This window comes from Jatropha curcas, chromosome 1, assembly GCF_041381405.1.
Source record: "Jatropha curcas cultivar XTBG-Jc1 chromosome 1, XTBG_Jcur_1.0, whole genome shotgun sequence".
Lineage (NCBI taxonomy): Eukaryota > Viridiplantae > Streptophyta > Magnoliopsida > Malpighiales > Euphorbiaceae > Jatropha > Jatropha curcas.
The window spans coordinates 20,215,335-20,231,122 of NC_143151.1; the positions used below are offsets into that span (position 1 = coordinate 20,215,335).

Sequence of the window (15,788 nt, forward strand, 5' to 3'; positions counted from 1 at the left end):
AAAGGAAATGTCTATTATTCTTTTTTTGGTGGGTCCGAAGGTCTAGGTCGACCAAGCATTATGATTTCCTTAAGTTGGAACTATTGTGGTCTAGGCAATCCATGCACAGTTCGGGTCCTAAAGGACATGGTCTGTATATATAAGACCAGTTTTTGTATTGAAACTAAAGTCAGTAGAATAAAGATTGAAGTGGTGTGTAATGCTATTGGATTTGAGGGTGGTTTCATGGTCTAAAACAAAGGTTTAAGTGGTGGATTGGTTCTATTATGGAAGTTTAAAAACTCGACCCAACTGATCATCTTTTCTCATTATCACATAGATGTTGTAATCCGTTTACCCGACCATGCTCCCTAGCACCTTACTAGCTTCTATAGGAGATAAAAAAGAAGCCGTAGGAGAGAGTCCTAGGATCTCCTAAGGACTTTAAAACATAAGTCAGATTTGCCATGGTGCTGCTTGGGGGATTTCAATGACTTGCTAAGCAATTCTAAGAGAAGGGATATTCATTCTCATTCCTAATAGTTGTTGGACGGATTCCGGGATACTGTACAATAATGTGGATTACACGATATGGGTATGGTTGGCTATGAATTTATTTGGAAGAAAGGCAGAGGCATTGCTAAGTGGGTTGAGAAAAGGCTAGACCGAGTATTAGCTTATACAGCATGGCTGGACTGTTTTTCCTAATTGGAATGTCCTTAATCTTCCCATGATTGCTTCAAACCATTCCCCTTTGCTTCTAAGGCCGAGGTCATCCTCCCAGCAAATTCATTCTTGTCGTTTTCAATTTGAAAATCAATGGCTAAGAGAACCGGAGTGTACAACTATTGTCGATCAAGCTTGGAACTTGCATTTTGGGGTTTTGGTTGTGGACAAAATTACCGAATGCGGTAGAGCTCTTGCTGAATGGGTTTGGGATTAAACTGAAATGAAGATTGAATTATCTTTAAAAGAAGAAAGACCCATTCTCTTTGGCCTAGTATGAAGAAATGTCTGTTCTGTATGAGCGGGTAGGGGTGGCCATTTCACGGTTATTGGAATTGGACCGCTGGTTCGAAATTGGTGGGAACCGAAACCAAAATCGGTCCAAACCGAAATTGGAGATCTACGGTTTGGTTCTGGTTTCAATTTTTGAGGAAGTGAACCGGCTGGAACTGACGGTTCCAACCGGTTAGAATCGACAGTTTTGACGGTTAGAACCAGAGGTTCCACCCAATTTCAATAACTTTTTTTTTTATTTTTTCAAATACTTTTGTCAAATCCCCAAATTAAACTTTCTAACAATTATATAATGACTAGTTTTAAGGGTATTTGTGAAAAGTTGATTTTTTGGATTTACTATAAATACCCTTTTCATTTAAAAAAAAATAAATTAAGTTCAAACCTTTTTCTAAAAAATAAATTAAGTTCAAGTCCTTTTGCTAAAAGCTTTTTTTTTTAAATAAATAAATTAAGATAAGCCTTTTTTTAATTTTTTCTTGAAGTTTTTTCTAAAAATTATTGCATAAATATTTAAATTTTAAATTTTCAACAAAAAGATGTTACATAATTTTTTATTTTATAATTATGCGATTCGCCGAAAAATCAATTGGAGAACCCACCGGAACCGTCAATTTTGAAACTGTTAAGAAATCGAAATTGGAATCCTAATTGCTCGGTTTCAACCTGTAACCGAAACCGTCAGTTTTTGGTTCCAAATTTTTAAGAACCGAAATCATCGGTTCTGAAACTAAAACGGGCAGTTCGGAAACTGTGCACCCTACGAGCAGGGTTTAGAGAAGATGGAGTTGTACTGGTAACACCGATCGAAGCAATTTAATTTGGCTTCATGGCAGAGACTTTAATTCCAAATTTTTTCATGCATAGGCCTCTTCTAGGCATAAGAAAAAATAAATATTAAAATTACAAGATGACGCTGGTGTTTGGAAGGAACAAGTGGGTTAGAAAAATTTATTGTTACTTATTTCTCTTTTTCTTTTCTTCTTCCAAATGTGTGGGTTCTGATGTGTTTTCATGTGTTTAGCCCTTAGTTACAGAAACCCATAATCAGATTCTCAGTTCCCCATTTTTGGCCAATCAAGTGAAGGAAGCAGTATTTTCCATGTTCCCAGACAAGTCCCCTGAACTTGATGGAATGAACTCGGGGTTCTATCAGAAGCAATGGAATATTATTGGGCAGGACATAATGGAGGCTTGTATTTCTTTCCTTAATACAAGCCATTTCCCACTAAGTTTGAATGAAACTCATATAGTGGTTATTCTGAAAAAGAAAGAACCTCAGTCCATGCAAATTTACGGCCTATATCCTTGTGCAATGTTCTTTACAAGGTTACAGCCAAGGTCCTTGCCAATCTATTGAAGCTTGTTCTTCTAGATATTATATCTCCAAATCAAAGTGCCTTTGTTCCTGGTTGCTTGGTCTCAGACAACATTATGGTGGCTTATGAGGTAATTCATTATCTGAAACAGAAGAGGCAGTGTCTTACGAGTATGGCAGTGCTCAAGATTGATATGAGTAAGGCCTACGACCACATTGAATGGGATTTCTTTCAGGTATGATGGATCAGTTGGGATTTTGTTAAACCTGGATCGAAGTGATCCCATTTTGTGTTTCATTAGTGCGCTACTCAATTCTACAAGAAGAGGAGGCATTGGGTCCTGTGTCCCCAGGAAGAGGATTGAGACAAGACGGCCCTTTGTCTCTATACCTCTTTATAATCTGTTCCGAAGGTCTGTGTTTCTTGTTTCAAGATTGAGAATGTCGAGGATTGATCAGTGGGTTAAGTGTGGCTAGAGGAGTCCCTCCTGTTAGCGATTTATTCTTCGCCGATGTTAGCCTTCTTTTTTTCAATGTCGAGGAATCAGATTGTATCAAACTGAAGGAATGTGTTCAAGCATATGAAAAAGCATCTGGCCAACCATAAATTTTCAAAAATCCACGATTGCATTTAGTGCAAACAAACAACAAAATAAGAAAATCCGTATAAGAGATATTTTTCAAGTGGGTGAAACCTTTGACTTGGGTTACTACTTGGGATTGCCTTCAAAGGTAGGGAGAAAGAAGATAGTGGTGTTTGCTTTTCAGAAGGATAAAATCAGGAAAAGGGTTCAGGGATGGAAAAAAAATATTATTATCTCGAGCCAACAAGGAGGTTCTCTTGAAAGTGGTAGTACAAGCACTCCCAACTAACACAATGAGTGTGTTTCAAATTTGTGTACTAAGCTTCAGAGGCTAATGAATGGGTTTTGGTAAGGTAATTCCTCAAGTGGCTACAAAGGAATACACTGGCATAATTGGGAGCTAATGTGTCAACCTAAGGCTTTGGGAGGCTTGAAATTTCGTAGCCTATATGAATTTAATCTTGCTCTCCTTGGTAAACAGGTTTGGCATCTTCTTAATAATCCGGAATCCATGGCTGCTCGGATTTACAAGGCTAGGTATTACCCTTTCTCTCCCTTATTTGACCCTGATCTTGGCACAAATCCTAGCTTTATATGCATCAGCATTCAGAAAGCTATTCCGTTAGTAAAGTCAAGTGTTGCTATCCGAGTGGTAAATGGTGCTTTTATTACAATCTAGGATGATTTGTGGCTTCAGATCCTAACAACTCTCTGGTAAGCTCTATCAAACCACCGTATTGCAATTACTTCTTTGTCTCCTCTTTAATTGCAAATGATGGCCAATCCTGGAAGAGGGATGTTGTGAACCAAATTTTTAATAAGAGAGATAAGAATCTTGTTCTCAAAATCCCGTTAAGTGATATTTGCAAGATTGATAAATGGTTCTGGAAGGAGGATAAGAGTGGGAATTAAATGGTGAAAAGTGCTTATAAAAGGTTGGCTTCGACTTCTGCTTATCAGTCAACCTCATCTGATATGGCTCCTTTTAGGAACAAACTTTTGTGCTTGAGAGTTCTGCCTAAGGTAAAGAATTTAATTTGTCGAATTTGTAATGGTTGTGTTCCTGTCAGAGGTCGGTTAATTAGTAGAGGTTTGGATATTGATGGTAACTACCCCCTGTGTAATTGTGATATGGAGTGCTTGCTTCATGAGTTTGTTTTTTGTCCTTGCGCACAAGAATGTTGGATCTCAGTCTTGCCATGTGCTTTTGATATTTTTCAACTGTTGAATCCTAGTTCTATCACTGAGTGGCTGGTTAATGTGTTTATGGATCGTGGAGAATTAAATATGGAGCTAGTTTGTATCACGCTTTCGGTAATCTGGAAGCATCAAAATGCCGTTTTGTGGAATAATTCTGACATTTCTGCAGTTGTTATACTATCTCAAGTTGCAAATTGGTTGCAAGATTGGCAACATGCCCAACTAAAGGTTTCTGTCCCTCCTTCTGCTTCTCGGTCCAACTTGATAAAGTGGACTAGACCAGCTGCATCCTTTTTGAAATGCAACTCTGATGCAGTAGTGCATCAATCGTCTCACGTGGTTGGCATTGGTTGGGTCTTAAGGCATGAAAGGGGCACTATGTTAATGCTTGTCAAATTGCAGTTTGTGTGTGTGTGGGGGGGGGGGGTAGGTTTGATCCTTCAATTGCTGAGGCACTATCATTTCGTGAGGCCTTAAGTTGGGTCAAAAGAAATGGTTACCTTTGTATCAAAATTTGAATATGATTCTCAGTTACTTGTCTAAGCCATACACCGTGGCTCAAATGATCTATCCTATTTTAGTTGTTTAGTTATGGATTATAAAGCTTTGTTAAAGAACTTTCTTTATGTTTTGTCTCTTTTGTTTGTAGATCAGCGAAAAAGATTGCTCATCTTTCTTGTAACTCATGCTTATTCTTTGTCTGATTTGAAGGACTGGGGTCTTATCTCTCCTTCTTTCATTGTAGATCCTTTGATTGATGATTTAAGTTAATGAAAGTTGCAGTTTTAACCCTCAAAAAAATATATATATCTCCAGCAAATTCATAGGCTTTTTTATTTTGATTTTTATTTTTTTATATGTATATTTATTAGGACAAACTAAAATAAATCTTTAATTTCGAGTATTTTTATAATTTTAATCAATTTTTTTAACTTTATTTATTGATATATATATATTATTTTTTATAATAATTATAATGTCCATATAGGACACCCAAATTCATGGACCCATACGTGACATTGACATGCTTAATTATCTATATTTTTCTTTTAACGAGAAATTATTTATATATATTTATTTAAATAATAATTTTTATAAAATATATCTAATCAACCAAAAAAAATTTAGGTTTTTAATTGGCTATGACTAAAGTTATTTTAACATATTTTAAATTTCATTAAAGACAATAGAAAATCTCATCATTTCCACCTATTCTCATACTTATATATAGTATAGATTTTTAAATAAAATGAACATGTGTCTGTGGGATGACGTACAATTAAAAATTTTAATTTTAAAAATGTTTATCATATTTTATTATAATATCTATATATTTATATATATTGAAACATATTTATTAAATGATATAGATGAATTTTACATATATAATTACAATAAATTTTAGATAAATATCCATATAAGTTGAACTGAAGTCTGTGTATATATACTTTATTTTTATTAATTAGTTGTTATATTCACATTTTATCTCATATAGATTTTTATTTTAACATATAAACAGTTCATTTTATTCGATCTCTTTATGGGGTAAAGAAGAATCTAAAATGCTTAACAACAATTTTCGTTTATTAGCTTTATTAGCAATGAATAATAATGAAAGGACTTCTTTTTTTTGGAGGAACACGTATCAAATTGGCGGTAATTTAAGAAACTCGGGTGGACATGAGAGTCCAACTACATTGCATTGCTAGCATTCATGTTTTATATTTGAAAGAGGTTGACCTCCTTGCTTCTCTCATGGTATAATTTTTTTCTCCTGAGCCCCTTTCTCCTCAATCCACAAAGACAAAATAAAACGTAGGATGTAGGATTGGTGCCAAAAGTTTATCACGGAAACAATTCATCACGGAAGAAAAGACTCGCTGAGGCAAGGTCGCTAACTAATACTAATTGAATGCTCATAGAATAGAAAAGAACTGTCATTTTTGTACATCCTAAATAATATAAAAAAAATTTATAATCAATGTTTAATATTAAAGAATAAAAAGGAATGTAATATAGTAAAAGTCATGACATGAAAAATTTGGATGAACACTAATAACGACTACAGTGATGCAACCGACCTGATAAACATACTTCAATCCAAAAACCCACCCAGCTGCGTCTTCTCCATATTCGGCCACAAACGACTATACCAGCCTCGAAAATCAATCTCATTGACTTCGTTCAAGCTGTATTTTCGTTTACTTCATCTCTTGTTCTGAAACTTGCGAAGAGAGGGAGAGACAGCATCGGCTCCGGCGAGAACTCTCTGTCTTCCGCGAAAGAGGTACATTTTTCCTTTGGCCATTTCGATTTTCATTAGATATTTCAGGAAATCCCAAAATTAGGATTCTTAGATTACTGTTCATGTGAAAATTAGAGATAATTGTTTAGTAATTGGGATAATCAATACCATAATTGAAGTTCTTGCAGGATTTTGAATAGTTTGATACACATATTGCAAGGTTTGGCAAGGATTTTGGAACTTTCCTTATTATGGCAGCAGCTATGGTGAAAGTTTTTTGCTATATGAGTGGAAGCAATCTGTGATTCAACAACTTCTTCATTTCAATGTCAATTTTTGTCTTGTAATTACTTTTTGATTAGGTAAGCGATCCAATTTTCGATCTCTAAGTTTTAGTTTTAGAATTTGACAATGCCAAATTTGAGCAGAAAGATTTCTAATTACAGACTGCTTAATAATGTTGACAGACTAATAATGTTTGTATATATATATATATATATATATATATATATATATATATATATATATATATATATATATATATATATATATATATATATATATTTATTTATTTATTTATTTATTTATTTATTTATTGATTATATCGCAATAAATAGAGATTTGTTTGTGCAATAAAGTTTGAATGTAGTAATACACTAGACAAGTGATAACAATTGTCGACTAATTAAATTAGTTTTATTGAGGTATAATGATGGACTAGAATTATTTTAAAGTAAAAACATTTCTTACAATGCAATTTCATGGTTCTAATTCATTAAGTCATTAATTAGTCATGTAGTTAGAACTGATAGTTTAGTTAGTAGATACTTATTTAAAAGATTATATTTTTAATATATTTTTAAACTTAAGTAAATGAAAAATAAGATCCGGCGAATGAGCTAGAATTGATTGGTTATGCTTTCTAAGTGTTGTAAGTTAAATTTGTAAATGAGAAATTAGTATACTGACAGTGATGTTGGTTGGAGGATGGGTATTTGATTGAGTTGTTTACCTGATAGATTGGCTGTGGGTGTGAATTGATATGTACTAAATTGTGAATTTTAAACAGGCTACTACTCCATTTTTAGGGAAAATGCTTCTGAATTTTCGATGATTAAATAAACCAAGATTTTACCATGACTGCAATTTTAGAGAGACGCGAAAGCAAAAGCCTATGGGGTCGTTTCTGTAACTGGATATGTAACATCCCTTCCCGGTCCACCCGTTAACCCGAATGAACCGAGCCGAGACGCTACAATCTGGTTGAACTTATATCCTGTCATGCTGATATCATCCTGTATGCTAAATATGAATATAAAACACTCCCAATTAAACTTCAAACTTTCAATATCTCCAACTAATCATCATAACACAACAACACTTTATATATATAGTCATAACTGTATAAATCCTCAATAGCATTTAATATCCAGCAATTAATTGCATTCATGATCTATATCAAGTCTTCATGACCTAATCATACCAACTATAGTAAAATATTTCATATTCAATCATTTCCTCCAAATACTTACACCATAATAATTACATGCTTCAATTATATTTCCAATCACATAAGCTCTAACAAATGTAATATTTATACATGCCATAAATCGTAATACATGCCATAATTCTTAATGATATTACTCTCGATCTACTACTCCCAAATTCGTCACTTCTGTTTTGATAGTACTCTTCAAGTCTTCAAGTAGCAACCACGATCTTCAACCTACGCGTGATAAAAATCGACGCGCTGAGTATAAAACTCAGTGGTGCTCATAATTCACATAGTAAACAAAGTGCGATGACAACTAACTTAAACTCCAAATTGCATAAAAGCATTGAAAATCATAGATTCAGTAAATTTCAATATCAATGCATCTTTATAGCAAAGAATAAACTTCTAATTCACACCATAAATAATTTAGTTCTAATTATCTCATAACTCCTTTACATGAACCTTTAATCACACATTATGATACTATCATGATCTTACCTGCTGTTCATTGTGTTGTATGAATGAAATCAATAAACTTGTAAGAATACATAACAGTATATGTTCATTATCTTACTTGCTATTCATTATGCTGTATGACTTATGCACTGTTAGTCACATCATATAAGTTATGATTAATAACATCTCATGACTGTATGGCTCCTTAAAGATTCAATAAATAAACTTGTAAGCATATATAGCATTATACTTTCATGATCTTACCTGATGTTCTTTATGCTGTATGAACTCTGCAACTTTGATTAAACTCAGTGAATATCACAATGAATAAAGAAACATATAAGCACATACAAATGTAGAAATAAACATTTACTCACATCTGGAATGTAAGCACACATATCATGATACTTTCATTTTACCTTGATGATCTTTCTTGCTGTTTAGTATACTATATGATTCATGCAATGTTATGTCAAGATATCTGTATGGCTCCATAAGGTTATAGTGAAACCGAAGTGATAAGAAAAACTGTATGAAACTGTATGCTTGGCTGCTATGGCCGATATATAATCATATCCACTCAACGGCCTGTAGCCGGAGTACCAAACTGTATAGGGCGCAGATCTGCTATCCTATGTCGCGACATAGCCTTATCTACATGGTTTCTACCTAACCTCAATGGAGCATAATGTTGGTATGTCAATAGTATAACACAACAGCATAGTAACTGCGTCATAATTTGCATGCTTGCATTTTGTGTTTATACATGTGTTCATGTTGTCTTTTTATTTTAAAAATGATTGAAGGCATACAAGTTGAGAAAAAGAATACAATTGTATAGAATTCATAACTTCATACACCATTTCACATCATTTCACAATTGCATAGAATACAATTACAAGTTGTGTTTACCTCATTTCACATCATTTGCATGCTTGCATGTTGTTTTGATACATGTTCTCATGTGGTCTTTTTGTTTTAAAATGATTGGAGGCATACAAGTTGAGCAAAGGAATACAATTGCATTGAAAATGAAGTCCAAAAGAGCATAAAAACACAAGTCGCGAGCGCGCAAATGAAATTCGCGAGCGCGCAAAGCACACATGAGAGTCAGAGAGTTTCCAGGCACAATTCGCGAGCGCGCAAATGAAATTCGCGACCGCGCGTCGTGTTTTCCAGCCTGCGCAGTCTGTACTCTTTTGGTCATATCTCTTAATATATAACTCCGATTTGGGTGATTCAAAAACCCATGTAAAGCTAACACATAGAGGAACAAATAATTCTTCTATGACACTTCCTAATTCCATCAGTAAATGGGGTAAAAAGCAAGGTGAAGTTACTGGTTACTTTTCCAGCAAAACCTGTTTCAGTAAAAACTCAATATCTACTTCATTTATTCATTTCATCTCATGCTTTTTCACCATTTCCAGTCCTCTCACTCAACATTAAGCAACATATCTTCTCATTATCAACACAACACACAAATACTCATGCAAGGAAATGAATTAAACTAAAGGAGATAGCACACCTTCACTTAACAAGCTTGGAATCTTCTTCTTAGCCTCCTTTTCCCTTTGAGCTTACTTCATCTATGAATAAGAATTCTTATGAATACTCTAAAAATATCACCAAATGATTCAAGTATGAAATTCAAGAAGGTTTACTTACTTGGATAGAATAGAAGTTGAATTACTGCTTGAATCCCATTAAAATCTTCACTACCATTAAAAGTGATGGAGAAAGGAAAGTGGAAGAGGAAAGTAGAGGAAGAAGATGAAGATAAGGATGAAGAAATGAAAATGAAATGGAATTCACGGGTTCATCTCCAAAATATCATGATTTTTATGTGAAAATTACCAAATGGTACCTCAAGTGTCAAAATGGTACAACTCAATACCTCAACTTTATACTTTAGTGCAAGCAAGTCCTAATCCTTATACTTTGATCTTTTTGTTTCCTTCAAGTAAGTCCACTTCTTTTCCTTATTTCGGTTACATCCCATTCTACCCCACTGTGGACTCTAATGGCTTGAACCGGGTTTTGGATCAGCCCGACTCGACTCTAAGCAACGACTCGATTCAATAGAAAAATGGGACGTTACAAGTAAGGGGAAGGGGGCAGAAATGTTGATAGGATCACAGATGTGGGATATTGTGCTTGCTGACAACACTGAGTATTCAGGCTATGTAAACCAGTTAGGCAGGGGAAAAGGGAGGGGGAGAGGGCGATGTAGAGGTAGGGCAAATGTTCATGAGGCCAATGTGAATAGGGACAATAGGAAGGGGAAAAGAGCAATTGCAGTTGGAGCCTCTTACAGCTTTAGAGATAGAGTACAACAACAACAACCATTGGAGTGGGAGGGGGGAGAAACAGAAACTGTTGTTGATAGTCAGTCCACAGATGATGACTATGTCTTTTCTGATACTGAAGATGAGTAGTGAAGCTGAAACACCTGAGGGAATGGAAACAGATCTAGAAGAGGAAGTTGACTTCAATGATGATGTTGATGATGGTCCCAGTGATGTTGATACTGACAAGGAACAGTCAGCTGAAAGTAGTGACATGGAGGTTGATGCACCAAGAAGGAGAAGACCTAAAAAGAAAACACAATATCCTTGGAAGAAAATATATGACAATATATTTGAAACACCAGTTGAAGGTGATATTGAATTCAGAGTTGGGCATGCATTCTTAAGTGTTGATAGTTGTAGGGAAGCTTTAAGGGATTATGCTGTTAGGGGAGGGTTCATACTGAGGATGATCAAGAATGATAGTAGAAGAGTGACAGTAAAATGTAAGGGGGAGGGCTACACATTTAGGTTCCATGCTAGTGTGGCTCCAGACTTAGTGAGTTTTGTAGTAAAAACCCTACAACCTGAGCATACATGCACGAGGCCATTAAACAACAAGAATCCCACTGCAACAACAAAGTGGGTGAAGAAGAAACTGGAATCTCAATTGGCTGCTGATCCAGGAATGAGCTATGCTTTAATGCAAGCTGAGTTAAAGGCAAAATGGGGCATTGACACTGAATATTGGCAGCTTCATAGGGCAAGGACAGCTGCTAGAGAGCAAGTTGCAGGTTCACACGTTGAGAGCTACAATAAGTTGCAAGAATACATTGCACAAGTTCAAATGTCAAACCCTGGAACTTTTATCAAATTTGAATCAATGCCAAGGAACAATTTGGATGAGCCACTTGTTTTTAGCTCCATTTTCATATGTTTTGAAGCAATGAAAGTGGGATTTTTGGAGGGATGTAGGCCTCTCATTGGATTGGATGGATGCTTCCTGAAGGGCCCTTTTGGAGGATGTTTACTGAGTGCTGTTACACTAGATAGGAATAAGGGGGTGTTCCCACTAGCTTTTGCAATTGTTCAAAATGAATGCACTGCAACATGGACCTTCTTCCTTGACTGTCTTAGACAATGCATTGGACCGGGATGTGAGTCAAGGCCATGGACATTCATTTCAGACAGACAAAAGGTAACTTCCTCTAAAGTATTTCATATTTCACTTTCAACTATTTAGCTAATGATGTTGAATTCTTTTTGAACATAGGGATTGCTTGAGGCTGTGAGGACACAGTTTGAAGGTTCAATCCACAGATATTGTTGTCAACATTTGTTAATGAACTTCAAGAACCGCTTTCCAGGGGTGATGTTGAGGAAGGAATTTTGGATGGCAGCTAAGTCTAGCCATAGTTATGCATTTAAGCAGCATATGAAGAATGTTGAGGCTAAGAATGAGGGAAGGGCTGCAAAATGGTTACTGGATATTCCTATTTCACATTGGAGTAGACATGCCTTTCATCCAGCAGCTAAAAGCGTTGATGTGACAAATAACATGACAGAGAGTTTCAACAGCTGGCTTGGAAACTTGAGGAAAAAACCTATTATTGAGCTAACAGACTCTATTAGGCAGAAATGCATGGTCATGCTTCATAAAAGGTTTGCAGTAGCTTCTGCTTGGGAAGGGAGAGTAACTCCAAAATGCAAGAGTACATTGAACAGATTGATAAAAGAATCTAGACAATGCAAGATACTACCAAGCAACAATAATGAGTTTGAGGTGAGAGAGGGGCCTGTGGCTTTTGTTGTTGACATTGGGAAAAGGACATGCACCTGCAATTATTGGGACATTTCAGGTCTTCGATGTAAACATGCTTGCATTGCACTTGGATACATGAGACTCAATGTTGAAGACTTTTGTCACGAGTATTTCACAGTAGAGAAGTATGTAAAGGCCTACAAAGGAGTCATTCATCCAATTCCAAATTACAACATCCCACCACAAACTGACTTTCCATTCCTAAAGCCTCCAACTGTTAAAAGGAAGCCTGGCAGACCAAGAGAAAGGAGAAAACTTCAAGAGGAAGAAGCTCCTCCAAGCACAGCTAAAAGATCTTGCACAGTTAGGTGTGTGACATGCAAGCAACTAGGCCATAATAAGAGAACATGCGAGCAAGCCCCACCAGCCATATCTCAGGTCAGATTCACTTTTGCAATCTCAATAATTACTATGATGTATTATACTATGTGAATACTTACTACGTACCATTTGTTTTATTAGAGGAACAAACAACTTGTGCAAAGAGGAGGAAAAAATTCATCTGGATCTGATGCTATTATGGAAAGAGGTGCTGCTGCTGCTATGGGAAGAGGTGTTATTGCAACAAGAGGGAGAGGTGTTGCTGCAACAAGAGACAGAGGTGCTTCTGGTTTGAGAGGGAGAGGTGTTTCTGGTTTGAGAGGGAGAGGAGCTTCTGGTTTGAGAGGGAGAGGAGCTTCTGGGGTTAGAGGGAGAGGAGCTTCTGGTTTGAGAGGGAGAGGAGCTTCTGGGGTTTGAGAGGGAGAGGACATCTTATATCGTGAATATATGTATTTTGCTATGTGTTAAGAATGATAGCAGATTTGGTTTTTTGGTTCAAATGTTGAAGATGGTTTTTTTTGTCAACTAATATGATGCAGATGTGGTTTTGGGTTGTTGAGGTGTTGCAGATGGTATTTTGGGCTTCACATCTTGCAGTATGGATATCCTGCTATGTGCATTTTGTGTGAAGTTGTGCTGCTGCTGACAACAGATTGCAAAGTTAGGGAGAACAAAGAATCTTTTGATTTTCTAGCAAGCACAGGAACAAATGTGTAACTTTTTTTTTTTTTTTTTTTTTTTTTTGCATTGTGTCTGTCTTTTTCTTGACAGCAAACACGCAAGTGTGGACCAAGTTTGATTTGAATAGGGTTTTTGTGATGCACATTATGTAAATATGTTGTTTTTGTCTTTTGTGAATTGCAAACATTTGACTAATGACAATGGCACTATTTGTAACCACTCTTCTGCATGGGAGCCAAGTTTGAATTAATATTTTTGCTTTGCAGTTGCTATACTTAAGAAAAAGTACACATTTCATTGCAGAACGTATATTACATTCAAGTCATCTTCAAATTGACTGTGCCCAGCTGAGCTACTAACATTCAACAACTAACCCACCACATTAACACAGCCAACTACAAAAACAACATAAACTACAAAAAACTAACCAAACTACCCTAAATACATAAAAAAAAAAATTTATTATTCACAATCCTCTGTTACCCTTGAACAGCAACATTACAAGTAAGGTGAAAAGCATCATGATAGCCATCAAGCATATGAAAATCAACTTCTTCAAGCTGCCAATCTCCGACTCCAAGCACTCCCTTTTTCCTCCCATGGTCACAATCTCACTGTACATTTTCATCATCTCCCTCTTCATGTACAACATCTCTTCCTTAAATTCAAACAAGTCAGTAGCTACACTTCTTTGCCTCACTTCGAATTCGCTTCCTTGAGATCGATCTGATGAATCTATGGCTTTACACCAACCAAGAAAAGACCCGCATGCATTTTCAATACAGTAATAATACAGTCGATTTTTGTTTTTTTGTGTCTCTGAGATCCTAATGCCTGCTTTTTTCCCACACTTGCAATACATGTTCACATACCTTCCTTCCCATGCTCCATCGGCTGCGCTTGAAGAAGACATGTACGCTGTCGCTTGTTACCTGCAAATGAAATGGAGATGAGTTTGTTTTTTCCCTTTCTTCCTTTCTCTGCGTTTTTGTGATACTCATATTTCGTCAAACCTTGTTGATAGTTATAGGAGCTTCAGTAAGGGCATTCTTTGTCATTACAGAATGTCTGCCTTTGTTTTGTACTGATTTTAACGGAAAAAAACCAACTTTTCAGACGGAATGACCTTTTAATTAGACGGACTTAAACCTGAGGGACTAGCTAGATATTTTCTCAAAACTTGGGATTAGTTGGTTAATTATGTAAAATCTGAGGGACTAAATAATAATTTACCCTAATAATATTAATGAGAATGAATAACTGTAAGTTGTTGATAAGCTAGAAAAGCGATAGCGGAATGACTTGACTAAATGGATAGGCAAGCTAAATTAAACAAATAAAATACTAAAACGGTAATAAATTAAATAAAATGTCAGGTTTGAATGTCAATTAGTTAAAATTTATGATATAATTTCCATGACTTCACTTTAACAAATATCTTCACTTTCTCTCGAGACTTCTTCTGTCATTGCTAACCATTGTGTCACAGTTTCATTTCACCTTCAGTTTGAAGGAAAGGGGGGAAATTCTCATTCTGAATTTTGATCTTTACCTCAATCGTGAAGCTTAGATCTAAATTTCTAACTAATTAGGTAATTTTTTATTGTTGTCTATGATAATTGGATTATATCGAGGGTCTTAATTCTCCAATCTATTCGTTATGTACTTAAATTATGATTGCATGTTTTGTTTTGTCGATTTCTATTGGAGGATTGATATTTGTACTGAAACACTGTTTTGTTTGGCTATTGAAGAAATTTTCTTTAGGCTTTTTATGATTCGAGTTAATTAGAGTCTTTGGTTGCTTATATTTAGTTGGTATTATTAAGGAATTATGATAATTGGTTAGTTAATTTTTTTTGAAGTAACAATTAGTGATTGAAGACGTCGACAAGAAAATAGACTTTGCTGCATGTGCTTTTCTTTTCAAGAATCTAAAGGTAGGTGTCGTTTTTTATTAGGAGTAAAACTTTTAAATTGGTTTTCCATTTGTTTGTGGATTTTTTTTGTCTGGAAAACATTGACCCTATACGGCAACAACGTTTAGCTAGCTTTTAGCGTTTTGACTAGTCAAAACTCTATTGCTTTTAAGTACTCTTAAGTACTCTGTTTGGTAACATAGTATTTATAATAACTTTTAGAGTTTGAGGAAGCGTTTGATCAAACACTACATATCCTAATATTTTGCGTTTTACAGAAACCAATAATTTTTTTTTGACACTTATACGCATTATTGTTTTTCCACGAATTCACAAGCCCTAAAATTTATGAACAAGTTTGGCGCTCCCCCAATCCTACTTCTCTACTAGTTGCTGTCTACTGATTACAACCTTAATTTTTGTCTGCTGCTATCTAAGAATCCAACAAGGTTAGTAAATA

At 35.4% G+C, this 15,788-nt stretch overlaps 2 protein-coding genes across 2 annotated transcripts; both read left to right on the forward strand.

The window, feature by feature from the left end:
* Window positions 1–3,813: 3,813 nt before the first annotated feature.
* LOC149499114 (uncharacterized) lies at window positions 3,814–4,872 on the forward strand. The gene is made up of 2 exons (XM_089721974.1): window positions 3,814–4,510; window positions 4,751–4,872. Exons 1-2 carry the CDS (start codon window positions 3,814–3,816, stop codon window positions 4,870–4,872), a joined length of 819 nt encoding a protein of 272 aa, XP_089578100.1.
* Window positions 4,873–10,757: 5,885 nt separating this feature from the next.
* LOC149499115 (uncharacterized) lies at window positions 10,758–13,145 on the forward strand. The gene is made up of 3 exons (XM_089721977.1): window positions 10,758–11,783; window positions 11,859–12,785; window positions 12,870–13,145. Exons 1-3 carry the CDS (start codon window positions 10,758–10,760, stop codon window positions 13,143–13,145), a joined length of 2,229 nt encoding a protein of 742 aa, XP_089578103.1.
* Window positions 13,146–15,788: the final 2,643 nt, after the last annotated feature.